Source organism: Cebus imitator, unplaced genomic scaffold (assembly GCF_001604975.1).
Source record: "Cebus imitator isolate Cc_AM_T3 unplaced genomic scaffold, Cebus_imitator-1.0 Scaffold242, whole genome shotgun sequence".
NCBI classification, from domain to species: domain Eukaryota; kingdom Metazoa; phylum Chordata; class Mammalia; order Primates; family Cebidae; genus Cebus; species Cebus imitator.
This window is the reverse complement of record NW_016107557.1, coordinates 961,829-980,239: the sequence shown is the minus strand read 5'-3', so window position 1 is coordinate 980,239 and position 18,411 is coordinate 961,829. Positions and strand designations below refer to the sequence as shown.

At 46.4% G+C, this 18,411-nt stretch overlaps 1 protein-coding gene across 9 annotated transcripts in view; it reads left to right on the top strand.

Moving 5' to 3' along the window:
• LDLRAD4 (low density lipoprotein receptor class A domain containing 4) overlaps positions 1-18,411 on the top strand; it is a 414,465-nt gene that overhangs the window by 145,925 nt on the left and 250,129 nt on the right. For all 9 annotated transcript variants that reach the window (XM_037727854.1, XM_017498497.2, XM_037727855.1 and 6 more), the window contains one exon: positions 10,389-10,800. In XM_037727854.1, the coding sequence (XP_037583782.1) occupies positions 10,761-10,800 (40 nt within the window). In that variant the 5' untranslated portion in view covers positions 10,389-10,760. The remainder of the gene's footprint in view (positions 1-10,388; positions 10,801-18,411) is intronic.

Genomic DNA, 18,411 nt, shown 5'->3' with positions numbered 1-18,411 from the left:
AGTGGACTTGCCTGGATCTAACAGTGGACATGTAAGACAGACAGATCCTTTCAGCATCAGGTATACACAGAGGCTTCTTCTGTGGGTGAGGACCCAGCTCAGGATGAGACAGCTCCTGCATCCACCGATCAGTGCCTCTGAAGCTCAGCAAACGCAGCACACCCTTGGCCTCCAGTGCTGTTGGAGACTGTGCTATCACATGTGGTTCTGGAGGGGCCGGTTCTGTCTTCCAGGAGGGCACGTGTCTTTACCGCTGCCTGGGGTGCCTGGTGGGACACATGGTACCTGTCTGTGGTGCTTTGCCCATTAATACCCCTTGCATGCTTTTCCTCTGTGAGAGCACACGCACAGTCCTTTGTTACCAAGGCAGTGGAAATTGGTCTAATGAACTCTTTCTGCTTGGCCGGAGGCTTCAGAACACAGCGGCAGGGTTTGTGGCCCCATTAGTTAGAGACCAGGCGGCCTCCCCTGGGTTCTTTGCCCTCTGTGACAGGTGCTTCTGGGGACAGATGTACTTTCACAGCCTGCCTTGCCCGGCCTTTCAGGAAGTTGGAAAGCTCTCTCGATGCTCCCGGCAGGTGCTTAGAGTCGGGACTGCCCGTCAGAAGGCTCGGTGTGCCGGCCCTGTGGGTGGTGGTTGATGTTGTGTGTCACACTCTTGGGCCCACTCACTGCTGGTGACGCAACTCCAGGGCCAACCTCAGACAGCACTGTTCTGCGTTCTGTCCTTCAGACATCTGCTGAAACACGCATCTCCTTGGATTTCTGTGCTTAGATGAAGTTGTTTCACCAGCACGAACTGACTGCGCTACGCCACTTCTGTTGCCATGACTTGGTCTGCCCCAGTGATGGCTTTGCTGCTTGCATTGCAAGTCATTCTTGGAAAGGCTGGTCTAGAGGTTATCTTTTAGCTCTTAGATGAGTGCCTGTGGCTTCTTCCAGGTGCTTGTACAACCCATGACTTTCCTAGGGTGGCACACGATTGATTGCAAAGTATTTCTTCTTCTGGTTCCCTTAAATGGGAGAAATAGCAGAGTGGTTGGACGGAAGTTTAATCTCTAAGAGGATATCAGATGGGCCTGTATCTGTTTCTTCTCTGTCAGTAATAGAAACCTCTTCCTCCCTTCTGAGGAAAGTGGGACTTTCCCTGCATTTTGTCATAATGGACATACTTAGGCAGTAGGGAGTCCTCATTCTGCCAGAGCGCAAACTGCTAGCCAGGCCCGAGAGCTGTGTGGGCGTGACCTGCCATTGAGCCCACATTAAGTTGGATGGAACAATAAGCAGAGCCTCGCAGGCCCACTCCAAACAACGTAGACTTTCCCCTGGAAATATCTAAGAAAAAGTCTTACTGGGGCATTTCTGTCCATCAGCATGCACCTTGAACTGGATACTGAGCTGTGAAAAATTATATAAAGTGGACAGTTTTTCTTTGTCCTAAAGGAATATATATTCCTCAGATAATGAATGTGAGTAAATGAGACAGAAGTGCTTCATGAAAGCTCAGCTGTTCCCTGTGTGTTTGATTTAAGAGGCACTTGTGGAGCTGGTCTGGAGCTTGGTGAATAAGGAATGCTTAGGAGGCTTTGTGAATGCAGGCGACTAACATGGCACAGATCGTGGATTTCTGTAGGGAACATTGGCTGTTATATCGCTCATCAGTTTGCCTGAGCTTTAAGGTATAGTCTGTTCTGCTGCACGTCCTGGTGTGGCCCCATTAGTTAGAGACCAGGCAGCCTTCCTCTGGGTTTTCTGCACTCTGTGACAGCTGCTCCTGGGGACAGATGCATGTTCACAGCCTGCCTTGCCTGGCAGAGGGGCATGAGAGTGCCACGCTTGTCAGAAGGGTGGTTGGCTGTCCTCTCTGTGCCAAGTTTCATTCTTGGGGCTGTGTGGAAGCTTGAGAAGTGCATGTAAAGGACTAAAAGTCAGCACTTTAACAAGGAAACAAACCAGACAGGGAGGGGGATGGAAGAACCACAGATGGGACCCTACATGATTATTTTCTGAGAAGGAGATGTAAAAACTTAGTCAAATTTATTATTTTTCTTTCTATTGCTGCTTTTTAAATGTGATATTTCAATATGAAAACATGAAAAAAAAAAACAATAAAATATCAAGAGCCTCTATCTTTTTCCTTTTAAAGGCAAGTTTCTTTCTTGACATTTTTTTCCCTCTTCTACTATTCTACCACATTTCATACCAAAAACCTCACCCACACACTTTCTCTAATTTTGTATCCTTTCTCCTGTTTCTCTCTGTTGTTAATTTTAGCTGGCATGGAATGATTTGAGCTTTGATTTTTATCTGTTGGGAACTTTTTAAAAAAATCAAGACAAATCAGCAGAGGAACTAGGAGATAAATCCAACGTTTGTAACCAGTTGGGTCAGATAAGAACTGGAAGAGGGTGGGCTAAGGCGTATTAAAGATACACGATTTCATCGGCTGGCTGCTGAGGCAGGTTGAAGTAATTTAAGAGTGGTGGTAATTCCTCCAGCCCTCATTAGATCTAGTGTTTTGTTTGTGTTTTCTCATTACGTGCTAGATGGCTCTATGAGGCCAGTGCCATCATTTCTTCCATTTTGCAGCTGAGGAAACTGAGGCTCAGGGGCTTAAGAAATTGCCCAAGTCACACATAGCCTAGAATGAGGTGAACCCAAGGTGGCCAGAGCCTGGACTTTTGTTCTCTGGCCCCTTTGTATAAGGCTTTTGTTTGAGCATTTTTGAAACAGCGTGGGGCTGGGTACTTCCTGTGCAGCAAACTCCCAGCCACGATGTCCCCCATGGGGCACCCCCAGGCCAGCAGCCACTTGTGTGTGGCACCTGGATGCAGGACAGAGGCCATGGATTGAAAGGAGGTGACCCAGCTGAGGCTCAGCTAGAATTCTGTGCATTACAACTAGCATTTATTGGGCACCTGCTGTATTCTAGTCCCCATGGTCAGTGCCAAGGACGATCAGGAAGCGCTGTCTATAAACACCTGCAGAGGCAGACGAGACATGAGGATCTGGGCCCCATAGCCACAGGAGCTTGGTTTGTTTTGCTCACTGCTGTCTCCTCAGCTCCTAAAATAGTGCCTGCCAGAGTAATGACCCCACAAATAGCTGTTGAAATACTGAATGAAGAGATGTAGCTTTAGTGGCATCCTGCAGGCCAGAGATCAGGAAAGACCATGGGCTGGCACAGGTGTCCCAGGGAAGCCTGCTGTGAGCTGACAGCAAGGAGTGGCTTGGCAAGGGGACGAAAATTGTTTCGTACAAACAGCTTGTCGGTTCATATTCTTTTCTGCTCCCACCAAAGAATGAGACAGCTCCCCCTCCCTTCCTGCCCACACTTGTTAGCCTACGGCCTGACCCCCTTCTTGTTCGCCTGTCATGCCCATTTTAAGCTGATTTTATCTGAAGAAAGCTGGGGTGGGAAAGATCCCTGGGTATGGAGCATCGCAGAACCTAGCTCCCGCCTGCCAGCCTGCTGCCAGCCAGCCGGAGCCCTCATGCCAGGTTGCAGTGGGAGCAGAACCTCTAGAGGGGCAGGGTTGGGTAGGGGGTATTTCTTCTGCTTGGCTGGTGGCCACAGTGGAGGTATCCATGATGTGCTCAGACCAGGTGCCCTCTGAATGCATGTCTGCCCAGGGATCATCTGTCCCTGGGCCAAGCCCTGAGCCTTTCTCATTCCCCTGTGCATGTGGGTGCTGCAGGCATGGTCTGGTTTGGGCCTTGGAAAGTGGAGATCCTCCCAGTATTCCCTGATTCCAGCAAGCGGCTGGGGCACGTGTGCATGGCTGTCTTCCTAGGGTCGCAGACTCTCCCTCTTGAGCCAGTGTGTCCTGTGGTTTCTGTGCGTGGACAGTGGAACTGGAAGCTTGGGCCGGGATCCTGACACCTGGTTCCAGCCCGGGCCTGCATTCCTCCCACACTCACCTTCAACCTGCTCCCTCTCCCCGAGCCTCTGGATCGCCTCCTCCACACAGCACAGGGGTTGGATATATGACTCCTTGTGGCTTCCTCTGCTGCTAGATCATATGAGTTGATAATTATAGACTTACTAATGCATTAAGGACAGTTATTCTGTTTGTTTATTTTGAGGGGAACTCTTTCCAACTTGGTTTGAGTAGAGCCTCAGGATTTATCAAGTGTCGGATTTGTCAAGGTGACATTTTAAAGAGTGTTCTAATAATTACTGCTTTTCCTGTTTGTAGCCTGTGTGTGTCTTTGAATCAGATGTTTTGGATTTTGTACTTGCTTCCTGAATTGGTGATCTACAGCGAGGCGCTACGGTACCCTGAACTACATTACCCTGAACAAGTAGTCAGAGCCCACTGAGCTACCCAGGGTGAGGATGGCTTGGAGGTTGTATTATAAAAGCTACACGTTATTTTGCACCCCCACATCACAGAGATGAAAAGTAGCATGGAAAATTCATAACACTCCAACTCAGTCTTCCCTGGCTATAGGCAGGCCATTTCTCTGACCTGTTCTCAGACTCGCATTTCTGTGTGGATCTTCTGTGCTTGTGCACTATGTCCCTTTCTTTTGTTTCTTTTTAGTTTGTTTTTTTTTTTTTTTTGGGTCTTACTATGTTGCCCAGGTTGGAGTGCAGTGGTGCAATCATAGCTCACTGCAGCTGTGAACTCCTGGGCTCAAGCATTTCTCCTGCCTCAGCCACCCCAGTATAAGTGTGCAGTGCCATGCCCAGCTAATTTTTATATTTTTAGCAGAGATGGGGACTTGCTATGTTGGCTAGGTGGGTCACAAACACTTGGGCTTAAGCGATCCTTCTGCCACAGCCTTCCAGAGTGCTGGGGATACAGGTGTGAGGCACTGTGCCCGACCTCTTTGTCCTTTCCATGCCCATTTGCCCTCTCTCCCTTGGTCAGAGACATGGCCACAGGGGACTTATTTGGAACGGCAGAGACCTCCAATTTCACCTCCTCATTTTATAAAGATGGGAGCTGGGGCTGGGGAGTCACCAAGGGAACCACAAGTGAGGTGTGTCCCCACCTGGGGCTCTCTGCCTCTGGCTGCCTGGTGGCAGAGGGTGTTTCATTTGTAGCACCTCCTTTTCTTTACTGTTAGGAGATCTTGAGACTGACTGGCTGTTGCCAAGGTCTGCACTATCTATGAGAGCACTCACATGGAGACATGTGGCATCTCCCTTGGAGGGACACCTGGTGCCAGCTCACGTCGGAAACAGCTTCTCAGGTGCCTTTTTCCCACTTTTTCTCACATCTTCTCATGACAAGCCCTTTGCTGCTTTGATCCTACATGAACCGTAGGCTGAGATGGTACATAGGTGAGCTGTGCAGTACAGCCCTCCAACATGTTCATTTTTATTTTTTTTAAATTTTGCAACAGAGCCCCAGTTTGCCAAGGTTTAGAATGACCTCTTTATTTTGCAGTGTTCCTTTCTTCCTGGAACGTCTGTGGTGGGGAGTGGCCAGGGATTGGCGTCCACAGGCCGGGGCTCAGCCCTCAGTGTCTGTGGGTCCTGGAGCGGTAGCTGTGGCTGTGGAGCTGTCACCTAGGTAACCGACATTCCGCCAGCGAAACAGTCTGTCCACAGCAGGAGGAAATAAAAAATGAAACTGCAGCGTCAATTCTTTATGCACTACAGTTTTTTGAATGTTACTTGATTTTGGAAAAAAGACTGTTTCACTTCTCCATTAGAGTTTGGCCTCTGTGCCCAAGTGTGACCCTCATGTTTCCTGAACCCCATGTGTCTGTTTTTACAGTGTCTTTTAATGAAAGCTATAATACGGACACATTCACTTTTTATTCCTGAACGACTCTGAGGAGGATTGCCTTTTGTATAAGTCCTTGTGAATAACTGGTAAGGCAGACAGATGCTGCAACTTACTTGGTTAGGCTTGTGAATGTTCATGTTTTTAAAATGTCCCTTCCCGTGGGGGTGTTTTTCCATTTGATGTACTCTATTTCCTTAGTAACTGTTGCTTTGTTCTGGGAGGGACTTAATGACATTTTTTCAAGTGCAATATTGAATTAATTTATTTCCTGGTTAGTCCTGCCCATCTTCCCAGTATAAATAGAACCCCCGTGTGTGTGTGTGTGTGTGTGTGTGTGTGTGTGTGTGTGTGTGTGTGTGTGTATAGAATGATGACCATGTGCTTGCTGCTTTGGGGGGGCTCTCGACTGTGACCTTAAGTCTGGGTAAGTTGCCTTTTCCTGTATTCCCTCTCTCTTTCTCTCTTGATAGAGGGCACTTGGGTTTAGGGAGCTTCCTCGGCCTCAGAAGTAGCATGGGAAGCAGTGCCTTCAGGGCGAGAGGCCCAGAGTCAGCCCTGCTCTCCTGCTGCCAGTGTTGGGCACAGTTCTTGAGCCTTTGTGGGCCAGTGCTTGCTCTCTCTCTCTAGCCTGAGGGCATTTAAGTCAATGACCTCTGAAGGCCTTTGCTAGATAGGGTTTTCTGGGAAGTGTGAGTACAGCGGGATCATTATTGTAATCACCATCTCCACTCTTCTAGTGGGCTGGTGGGAAAACCAGACCAGAGGGTCCCAGCCAAGCAGGCTGAGGAGTAGCACCTTCACCTGGGAAATGCCCCTTGCCAGGCACAGCTGGAGCTGGGGTTGTGTAGGTGTTTGCTGAGCTTTTTCTGTGCTGGGTTTATTACTCAGGGAAGCTTCACACAAGTACCTTCCTTCACTCATGTGTTCGCTCAGGAAACATATTTACTGGGCACCTGCTGGGTGCCAACGGGAACTGGACGGTCCGCTGGCCGCTGCCTTTGCCCTCATGGCACTTGTGGGAGAGACGGGCAGGTGTGACACAGTCAGGACACTGGCGTGGAGTTGCAACTGCAAATGTGTTGGGAAACCGACCAGGTGCTGTGGGTTGTGTAGCAGGGTCTGGACTTAGGCTGGGGGCTATCAAGGAAGCATCTCCAAGGAGGGTTGTTTGGGCCGAGACTGTAAGGCTGAGTGGCAACTCATGAGCAGGAGGCCCATGAGAGCAGAAGATTAGAGGAACGGCCTACAGGCAGTGTTTGTTCAGCTTCTCCAACTTTCACACTTCCGTGTGTTTGTTACACAGATGCCCAGCGTGGCTGTGCTGATTGCTGGTTGGTTTCAAAACTAAAAGCACATGTCTGGTGCAGAACAGGGCCTGCAGGCTTCTGCTGACCACGGTGGCCCTCGGAGTTTTCTCTGTCCTGATTACCTGCCCTGCCCTGCCTGTTGGTCACCTGACAGGCACTTATCGAGTGCTGTTGGGTTGTGGCCCTTTTGGGATGGTCACAGTCTTTCACTGAGCAGAACGAAGCCTGCACCTCTGCTACGTATTCCCAGAAAAGGTAGCTAATCTGTATTGCTAGCAGCGAGTAATAAGACTTTTTACAGCATTTATAATTGTATTTTACCTTGAAAATTGCGTTGGGGGAGACTCAGAGTGTATATAGGAATAGGCACGCGTATTCATTGATGAGGTAACACAACTGTGTCTGTCCTGCTTTTGTTGGGAACCACACACATCATTGTCCTAAAAATCCTGGCCATGTTAACGCTTAGACCTCACGGGAGCTATTACACACCTGTTCCCAGCCTCTCTTTTAGGAGTCGTAAGGTTAAGGATTGGTGGGGGAGAAGTTGGTTGTTTCCTCTATTTTGATCCACATTGGCCTCAGTCTTTCTCACAGCCATTTGACATGTGGGATGTATGATAACTTTATTTTTTTCTAATTACTCTTTTTGACAAATAATAATTGCATAAATGTGGGGTACCGTGTAATGTTTTGGTATATGTATGCATAGTAGAAAGATTCAATTCAAATAAATTAATATATTCATCACCTCACCAACATCATTTTTTGTGGTAACAATGTTAAAAATCTATTATTTTAGCAATTTGGAAGTATGTGATACATTTTTATTAACTGTGGTCACCATGCAATGCAGAACATCACTAAAACTTATTCCTTCAATTCAGCAGAAACTTTGGTACCTTTGATCAACATTTTCCTTTTCCCCATCCCCCTTCCGCCTGCCTCTGGTAATCTCCTTTCTGCCCTCCTTCTGTGAGATTGACTGTTTCAGATTCCACATAAAAGTGAGATCATGTAGTATTTGTCTTTCAGTTCCAGGCTTATTTCATTTGGCATAATGTCCTCCCGTGTCATCCATGTTGTTGCAAATGACATAGTTTCCTTCTTTTTAAAGGTTGTATAGTACTCCATTGTATATGTATACCATATTTTCTTTATGTGTTCATACACTGAAGGACACTTAGGGTACTTCCATAACTTGGTTACTGTGAATAGTGCTGAAATGAACATGGGAGTATAAATATATTTTTGACATACCTATTTCAATTTCCTTGGCTATAGGGAATTGAAATAGGTATGTCAAAATACCTTCCCTTCCCAGTGGGATTGTTGGAGCATATGGTGGTTCTATTTTTAGTGTTTGAGGAACCTCCATACTGTTTTCCAAAGTGGCTGTACCAATCTCCATTGCCACCAACAGCTACACGGGTTCCCTTTTCTCTGGGTCCTTGCCAATACTTCTCATGTTTTGTCTTTGATAATGGCCATTTAATGGGTGTGAGATGTTATCTCATTGTGGCTTTAATTTGCATTTCCCTAATGCTTAGAGATGTTGAGCATTTTTTAATATATCGGTCAGCCATTTGTATATCTTCTTTTGAGAAATGTCTTTTCGGGTCATTGCCCATTTTAAAAATTGGGTTGTTTTCTTGCTACTGAGTTGTTTGAGTTACTTATATATTTTGGATATTAGGCCCTTATCAGATGTATGGTTTGCAAATACTTTCTTCCAATCCATCAGTTGTCTCTTCATTCTGTTGATAGTTTCCTTATGATAACAATGATTTTTTAAAAAGTGAGGTAGTATAACTTCTACAGTGAAACAAATAGACAAAAATCCCATAATAAAACAACAGCAAAAACCTCTCCACAGTTCAGTTTTCTTTCTGAGTTTAGAGAATGAGAACAAATAAAGTCTAGCATATTTGCACACCAAGTATTGTAGAAAAGGGCAGAGAAAACTCAAAGTTTTAGGGCAGGTGGACTTTTGTTTTCATCTGGCAGAGGAAATTCCATTTCCAAAAGTTCGTGATGCTAGTGCAACTAGTTTTCTTCAGAAGTTCCTGTACGACCTACATGCTGGCCATTTTTAGGTGGAATATTAGAATTCAGAGAAAAAATGTTTTCTCACATTTTCACACACTTCAAAGCCACCATTTACACAAATAATTTATTTTTTAATTAAAATTTTACCTATTCTTTAAACTTGAGGACTCCTACTGGGCTATACCTTATTAACTGTGAACGTTACTATAGATACATGAAGGTAATAGAATTGAATGTCTTTGTATCATTAAAGTACTTCATTAATTTATCAGGAACTCCTAATAATTAGTATTTATTAGCAATGTATTACTTCACTACCTTCTGTTTATATTTACAGCAACATGCAGTTAACAGAGGGCTCCTTTCTGTTATGTGGTCTGTTCTCTTAAGTTCTTTTTCTTCAGTTCAATGATGAAAAGAATAAGCAATTTCTAAAAATTGGTTATAAATTGATTAGGATGAAGTGATAATAGAAAAGAGGTCTCTTCTCCTAAATATTGGAGATTGATATTCAGGATTCTCCCAAATATTGGAGATTGATATTCAGTTTTAAAAGTCTGATTCTTTGGGCTTCTGACATTCTTCTTGTTAGTATTGCTTTCTGTTTAATCGAACGAACATTAAAAATCTGAAAAACATTTTGTTAAATGCTTTTATTATTATGTAACATATGGAGCAGTTTATAGATTAAATTTGCTTTTCCTTCCCATTCTCTTTAAAAAGTTAATGTAGGCATTTGTTTTCCTCCTTAAGAATCAATTTTTAGGCTAGGCAATTTGGCTCATGCCTATAATCCTAGCACTTAGGGAGGCTGAGCACTTTGGGAGGGTTATATGAGGCCAGGAGTTTGAGGCCAGTCTGGCAGCTTAGTGAGACCCTGTCTCAAAATAAATAAATAAAATAATAAAGAGAATAACTTTTAAAAACTGATTCATGCAAGTCCTGAATTTTCTTCCTGGAGTGCTGACCACAATGGCCATCTACCACAGACCTCAGTCTAAGGCTTTGGGAACCCAGCTTGAGAAATGGGTTTTTTCCCAGGGTGTCTGTGAGGGCAGAATGGCCCAGGAAGGACATTTGAACCTTGGGTCCAGCACAGCTGTGGCCTTGGGGAGGGGGGTGCAGATGGAGCTCCTCTCACCCTCACAGCCCCTGCAGGCGCCCCGATGCCCACAGTGGGGTTGTAGAGGCAGCTCTGGTGACTTTTCCTTTCTGGCCTCTATAAGCCTGTTAATTGCAATGCTTCTGCCAGTCATCAGGAAAGTGACCTCTTGCTTTTCAATTTCAGAGGCGGAGCACAGAGAGCCTCAGCTGGGACCACGAGCTCCCGTGTGCAGGTGCGACCCTGCAGGATGCTGGCAGTGGCTTGGCCTGGGGCGCCTATTCTCTGAGGGCCTGAGGGCCAGCCCCTCCACCCGCACCATGGCCTCTGCGCCCTGGCTGGACGGCTGACGGGAGCGGGGACCGCTGCCCAGGTGCCACACCCAGGTACCGCTGCCCGCGCCGGAGCCGGGCTGGTGGGCCGCAGATGCTCCCAGAGGCCGGCCCAGCCGCGCGATGGACTCGGACAGGCTAAGATGGAAGTGACCTGAGCCTCGCCCGGCAGCTTCCTCGACGGGACAGCGCAAGAGTCGCAGCACGGGCTTGTCTGGGGAGCAGTATGCCGGAAGCTGGTTTTCAGGCCACAAATGCTTTCACAGGTGAGCATGCCCCAGGTAATCAGAGGCTTCTTCATCTCCACTCCTGGCAGGCAATAAACTCCCAAACCACTGCACGCCGTGAACTTACCTTTGCAGTCAGGAACTGAAAGTCAGTGCAGTCAAGGGCTCAGGCTGCTGTGGTGACTGATTTTGACAAAATAATAATGTGTTTTCCTTCTCTCCCAATAACAGTTTGGAAAAGTGTTTGACACTTTTTGCTTCTGTTTTTGTTGAATGATAGGATACACATAATATCCTGCAGTATTCACAGCGTCTTCCAAGTCTCTGTTCTCTAAGGAAATATGTCACTTGTTGAGCTAGGGCAGGGGAAGTATGGTTTTTTCTTTACAGAGCTGGGAAGATTCTCCCAGGGAAAAGATTAATTGCCAATGTGTGCTTGATTTCTCCCCATCTTTAATTTGTCAGATTTATTTGTGTACTTGGGGCAACTGGGCAGAACTCACCTTGCAGTGAGCCGGGAGAAGCAGGACACCCCAGTGTGCTGGTGATTTGGCCCTGGCGGGCCGTGAGCGGGGAGGAGTGGGACATGCCAGTGTGCTGGTGATTTGGGCCTGGCTGGCAGTTTGCATATTTTTCAGGGAACCACACAGTCTGGCTGGTGCCCAGAGCCCTCACTCGAGACACAGGGGCTTTTGAATTTGGATCCTGGCTCTTTCTGTGATTCACATAACATCCCAGGAAGCCACTTAATCCTCTGGGCCTCTGTCTCCTTGTAGACAGACTGGGCTCTGTGACATTGAGGAACCTTATGAAATTCAGAGAGCACATGTTTACATAAAAGAGATTTTGAGGGGTTTGCTTTTTATTTAAAAGGGAAGATGGTAGAAATAGTCACGAGAAGTGACCCTATTCTCTGGTTCCGTGAGTCCCAAAAGTTTGCAACTTTTCAGATTTTATGGAGGGAGCAGATCAGGCTGTTTCGATACCTAGAGAGTGGGGCAGGGACTCAGGCTCCATTGGCCTGGGCCAATGGATTAGATGTCAGCTCTGAGATAGCCTTGCACTTCTCCGCACTCCCTGTGGCTCCGGTGTGAAGGGAGATACTGCACGCCACTGTGGTGCTGCTCCAAGGAAGAACGAGGGGACAGTTCTTCACATCCCCACTGCTTCTGTGCGCACCTGCAGCCAACCTCCTGAGGCTGCTTGTACCATATCTATGACGCGGGGTCTCAGTGACGGTGCCTTCCCCGAGTCGTGCAGGGTGGGTCAGGGCCCATGCTGGTGAGCTTGGCAGCTGTATAGATGCCTCCCTCTGGATTGTGGGGGCCTGGTTACTCTATGGTCCATGTGGATGAGCTCTGCAGCTGTGTAGAAGCCTTGCTCCCAGGTTCTGGGGTGCGGGCCATGGCCCCTGTGGATGAGCTTGTCAGCTATGTAGACAGGGTCGGGGAGCACGTGCAAAGCAAAGCTCTCTAGAACCATCTTTATACCTGCAGCCCAGCTGACTGGAAACCCTGCCCTTTTGCATCCCTTACCCTGTGTGCTTCAGCTGTTTCCATCTCAGGAGCAACTCCCTCGTGGATACCCCTCCCCTCCAGGCAGGGGGTGGGCAGCAGAAGCAACTGAGAAGTGGCCAGTTGTGTGCTCAGCCTCCTTGTCCCTCTTCCCCACACCCCAGGGGGCAGCTGGGGAGGAGCAGCACCTGGATATGACATAAAGAATCTCTTCAGAATAGTTCTAGAAGGAAGAGGAAACAAAAAAAAAGAAAAGGAAATGGCATTGGACAAAAAGAGCCCGAGGAAGAGTGGCGCACTCTCTTAGACAGCTCTTCTGTCCATGGACCTGACTGCAGGGTGAAGGCCATAGGTGTGGCCCGTAGAGGCCAGGGTTCTGGGGCCATCTCCTCAACCTGCTGCACCTGATGCTGGTTCACATGGCTCCCACTGAGGTAGCCACGCTGTCCTCACACTCTGGGGTGCTGGGGGTTCCTCTGCCCCAAGGGAAAGGGAAAGGCCAAACTGAGGCTCTGTTTAGAATACTCAGAATCCTGTGGTTCTGCCTGGAGGACTCTTGCAGGGAGGACAGTGTCTCTCACTTATTAAGCAAGGTACATGGCAGCTGTTACCCCTAGGGCTGTGTCACCCCACCTTCCTCCCCACTTGTCACAGCCACCCACTTGTAGCTCTGCCCCACCTCACGTTTTTGTTTTATTTGTAATTTATGAATAATAGTTATATATATTAGTAGGTTCTAGTGAGATGTTTTGATACATGTATATGTTGTGGAGTGAACAAGTCAGGCTAATCGGCTCTGGTCATCACTGCACATTTTATCATTTCTTTTTGCTGAGAATACTTTGGCTCCTCTCTTTCAGCTCACATGAGTTTCCCAACAATCTGTTTCCTTATTTTGGCCTCTTCCCCGCTGTGCCAGCCTGGCTGAGCCGGTGGCAGTGGTGGGGTGATGGCCATGGCCACCGTTTTGGAGCCACATTGTGCCAGGCACTGTGCTCCTGCCGTGTGTCCTCTTCTGGTCCTCACAGCAACTCCGAGGCCAGTGCCATCACGCTGGCCTTGCTCCCTGAGGGGACACTTGGTGCAGGCGGGAACTGGCTGGTGCCGGTGGCCTCTTCAGGTTGTCTCGCAGTGTGGCCTGGAGCACACATGGGGTTCCCTGGGGAGCTTCCCCGCCACCTGGTCCCACCCTCAGAGACTGAGTTTTAGTTGGTCTTGGCATCACCTAGACCTGCTAAATCAGTACCCTCATCCTCGCAAGACCCCAGGTGCTCAGCTCATGTTAAATTCTGGGAAGCACTGGGAGCCGGCACTCAGCAGAGCAGGGTTTAGAGAGGGGCCAGGGTGCTCAAGGGGGTCACGTCTCAAAAAAAAAAATCAACTGACTTGTGCTGTTCCTTCATCGGGGGGATCGCAATAATGGTCTGCCCATTCTCAAGAGACTGTCACATGTTGAATAGTGTTTACACTGTTGGGTGTGCAAGCACCTGCATGGTGAAAGTTTTAGCTTCCCCATCTCTCTCTAGGAAGTAACTAGCAGTGAAATAAGGAGACCTGAGTGCCTGGCCTTCTCTGGAGCTCAGTCCCTGTAGACTAGGCTCATTATTTTTATTCTTGGTCTCCCTTCCCATCTGTCTGCCCACATAGTTTGCAAGATTCCCCGTGATGTAGGATGAAGGGGCTGACACACCCTGCCTGCCTGGGCAGCTGGGTGAAGCTTTAGTTTTAGAAGGAGGTGAACAGGAGCCTGGTGCCCAGCCCATGGCCTTAGTTGGGTTGCTGTTCTTACGATTTTGGATTTTGCTGATTCTCTGGGCTAATGGAAAGGAGGCTTGCCTTAGATAATCTAAATGGTGAAGGTGTTGAGGCATCTTCCCTGGGCTTTAAATCTTATTTTAGGGCCAGGCAAACGTCACTGTGCAGTTCACCCTGTGTCCACTAAAAGAAATTTGTCACTTTATGTTCCAATTCTCTTGGAGGGAGGAGGCTGAGAATTCCTCTTTAAGAGGGTTTGGGGTGGCACTCTGGCTGCGGAGGAGGGCTGGGAGACCTGCCGTGAAGCTGTGTTTGTTTGGAGCATGTGAAAGTACCATGAGGGTGGTGGGAGCTTGGGAGGCCCCTGCCCCTGTGCCACGTCGACAAGCCTGTGGTGGAGTTCAAACTGACCTCTTGCCTCGTGGGTGAGTGTGGGTATACTCACATAGATGCATATTGCATATTTAACTTTTTAATTATGATCTTAGGTGAATCCTTGCATAGAAGAACTGATATGTTATTTTAAAGTTTCTCAGCATATACAATTTAGAAATGATTTTAGTCATTTAGATACTATTTTATATCAAAAATTAAATTTTTTTCCTTTTACAAGTAACATCTGCTCATTATAAGCAAACTTGGAAAGCACAAGAGTCAAAAGAAGAGAAATAATTTTCCACATGCATCCTTGCCATGTGAATGTTTCTTCGGGTAACATTTTGGCTTACATCCTTCCAGTCTTCTTGAGTGAATTTCTTCCTACAGAACTGTGTTCTAATGTATATTCAATATTGTAACCTGATCATTCCCATTTTATATTACATTATGAGCATTTTTCTTATAAATATGATTTTAAATTGCTGCATATTTTTATGTACATGTACTTGAATTTTAAAATTGTGTACCTATTGTTGGATAGTGCTGTTTTTGACAATTTTCACCCTTATGAATAACGCTTTGATGAACACCTTTGTGCATAAAAGCTCTTCTGTATTTTTGATTATTTCCTTCTGATAAACTCCCCAAGGCAGAATTATTGGGTCCAAAGATGTGAATTCTGTTAAAGCTTGTAATTGAATTTCCAAAGGGATTGGTTTATCCTAACTTTTGAGGGTGCACTGAAACTGGTTTCCTTCTGTTGCCAGTTGCCTGTTCACGGTGACTGTGCTCAGATTGGGTGTGTCCTCCGTGGTTCAGCTGTGCATGGAGCGGCCTTCACCTGCCTCACAGGGCATTTGTGAAGCTCTTTGCAGCATGCGGCTCTAAAGGCTCCCTGAGCGCCATGTGTTGTGTGGAGCACCCTCATGTTACCCTTGAGCACATAAAAATGCAGGTGTCCTCAACTTTCTGTTTTTGTGCTTCCAGGCCATCGTTCTGCCTGGCTGTCATTCACTGAAGCAATGATATAGGTGGATGGGCTCCCGAAAGATAAGACTCTGTCTGTCCTAAAAACAAACCCCCAGTTCCTCTGAGCAGAGGGAAGCAGAGACCCTTCTAGGCTGGGTCTGCCAGCCTCCATCCCAGGTGCCCTAATAGTGGGGGAGTGTTCACCTGAGTTTTCTTGTGCTTTCAACTGACTTGGAATGCATCCTGCCTGGGTATCACCACCTACATCCTAAAGATGTTACTGGCTTGAGATTCTGCCTCTTCCCTGCCCATGGTACCACCCTTAGATACTGCAAAGGTTTTGCACAATTAATTTTCTTAGTCTTTTAAAATCATTTCAATGTTAGAGAAAAATCATTTAACCTCAAATAACTAGGTAAGTGAACCAAATTCCTATAGAATGTATAGGTAGTTTTTATGGGGAAAGGAGAATCAGATCTAATTGTTAAACAAATTAAGGTTATTTCACTCATAAAGGAGGAGGAGGGAAGTTAACAGTCTTCAAGCATCTGAAAGTGCTGTTTTGTGGATGTTTGTGACCAGGTTTTCTTAGCCACTAATGACTGAAAAAGAAGAATCACTTAGATGGAGTAGTTAGAGCTGCTTCCCCTGTGGGCCCTGAGTGAGGGATGTGTCCTTGCTGAGGGCGTGATTTAGCTGCTGCATTGAGGAGCAGCTCCAGATGTGACTTCCCACCCCACAGACCTTCTGCTTGTTTCTCATCCCTCTCATCTGCAAGGTTGCAACTGTGGCTGACCCACGGATGCCCTAAGCCCCTGCCTTCCAGAGCTGCCCGGAGAATGCCCGCTTTAGGACATGTTGAGAGCTATTCCTTCATAAAAGGAATAGAGGTGAATTCATGACCAAAGCTTGAAAGAAGAAACTTAGGCCAGTTTCTTTACTATAGAACTTTTCAGCCTTTAATATAGGTCTGTGCAGTATGAAGGTCCTAGGTAGGCAGGCAGTGGGCAGTGTTTTCCAAATGAACAAGACCTGGAAGGCATTTTGGAAAGAACAGCAGGCAGGGACAGCTTCTCGTAGTGTGCACTCTGAAGAAGCTGTGAATGTTTGGGGATCGCCTCCTGCCATCTGCGGCTCCCGTGTGCCTGTCCCACCTGGGCCAGTGCAGTGGTTCCTGGCGGGCTGCTTCTGTTGAGCAAATATTGATGGAGCTCTTGCCAGGTGTATGTCAAGTGCTGCGGAGAAGCAGTGTCATGAGACCGCCTCCCTGCCTTCGTTCTCTCCTCTCTCTAGTTCTGTCGATGCTCTTTAGAGTGAGGCTTTACTGATAACTTTCCCATGACCCCAGACTTTCCAGGGCTGCTTCTTGCTTCATAACAAGAGTCCAGACTCCTCATTCCGGAGTTTGAGGTCCCTCAGAGTTGCCTTCCTTCATTCTCTTGCTGTGACCAAAGTTCTGGACAAAGTAACCATGAACCCAGCCCTCAATTGTTTGTGCAGTTTTTAACGTCGATGCTGTTGCTAATGCCTTCTCGTCTTCTGCAGAGTCTCTCCTTCCACCACCTTCCTCACCATCTTCAGGATCTGTCTTAGGTCCATGTAACCATTTGTGATGTGCACAGGAGAAGCCTAGACGGTCTTCCTACCTGCAATTTAGTAGATGTAGAAATGATTGATAATGGCTTTTTGTAAAAATCTCAAATGCTTTTTCTCCAGGGAAGTTAAGTTTGCTGAGAGAGCCATTTTCCATACTGTGGTGTGTCTACTTGGTTTTTCCTTCTTGCTGTTTAGCCTCGCATCTGGTCCTCAGTTATAAACCTAGCCTTAATTAATAGTGTTTCTGTGTGTAAATAACATATAATTTATATATATTTTTTTGTAAGCACCAAACTCTTCTCCATTTTCTTCCCTGTAAACCATTCTATACTGTTTCAAGATAATCAAAAGTGATTATCTTCTTTTTTTACAGGCATTGTGGTAGCCTCATTTCCATTTTAAATAAGGATGAGAAATAATTTCAGTATTGTCTGAAACGATATGTATTTTAAAGTTACTTGAGTTTGTACGACATATAGTCATAAACGTATTTTCATAGCTATTAATAGTTAAAATAGCAAAATAAATTATATTTAATATAATTATATTTTATAATATATTTCGTAATATAATTTAATATATTTATTAATAGTTAAAATATCAAAAGAAATTATATTTAATTATATTTAATTCTTTTGATATTTTAACTGTTAATAAATATACCACCACTGAGACCAGTTTGAATGCTGGCTTTACTGTCAGTAAGTATGAGCATTGTTTAAGATGAATTCCCTGCCGCTGAATATCCAGGATCAAAGCAACCTACACATCTCATTAGGTTCTTTGGAAAATGCTGAAATCCATTGTACATCTGAAACTTGGATGTTGTGGTTATCCATGAAATGGAGCCACTTATCTCTGGAGAAATGAAACATGTGCAGAAAGCAGGTTACTGCTTCCATACGTGGCCTCTTGTACTTTCTGGGGTCCTAGCCTCTTCCTCCGTTAGTGTATGGATGTCTCTAGAGTCCTTCATACTGGATTCTCCTGTACTCTCTGTTGGGGAAGGCATTGCTTCCAGCAGGAGCAGCCAGCCTCAGTCACCCCCCAGCTCCTGCTCTGTGACGTTGATGAATCAGCTGACCTCTCTGAGACGCACTCTTTACAACACTGAGGTAGAGATAATGGCTAGTGAGTAGGCTCTGTATAAAGATTAAGTAAAATAACGTTTGTAAAGTACCAAAACACAGACTCTGGTTTATAGTGGTGCTCAATAAATGTTCTTCCCCGTCTTCTTTCATAGTCTCCTTGAAGTTGACTTATACAGAAAGCCCTCATAAAAATCAGGGGTCATTTAGCAGATATTTAATAGTTGTCATGCCATGCTTGTGTCCCAGGAGTGTATAGCCTGAGTGTCATCATGATCTGCACAGTTAGCTGCCGTAGCTCTGATGACATCACATGCAGGTGTGGAGGTGGGAGCTGGCATGGGGGTGGG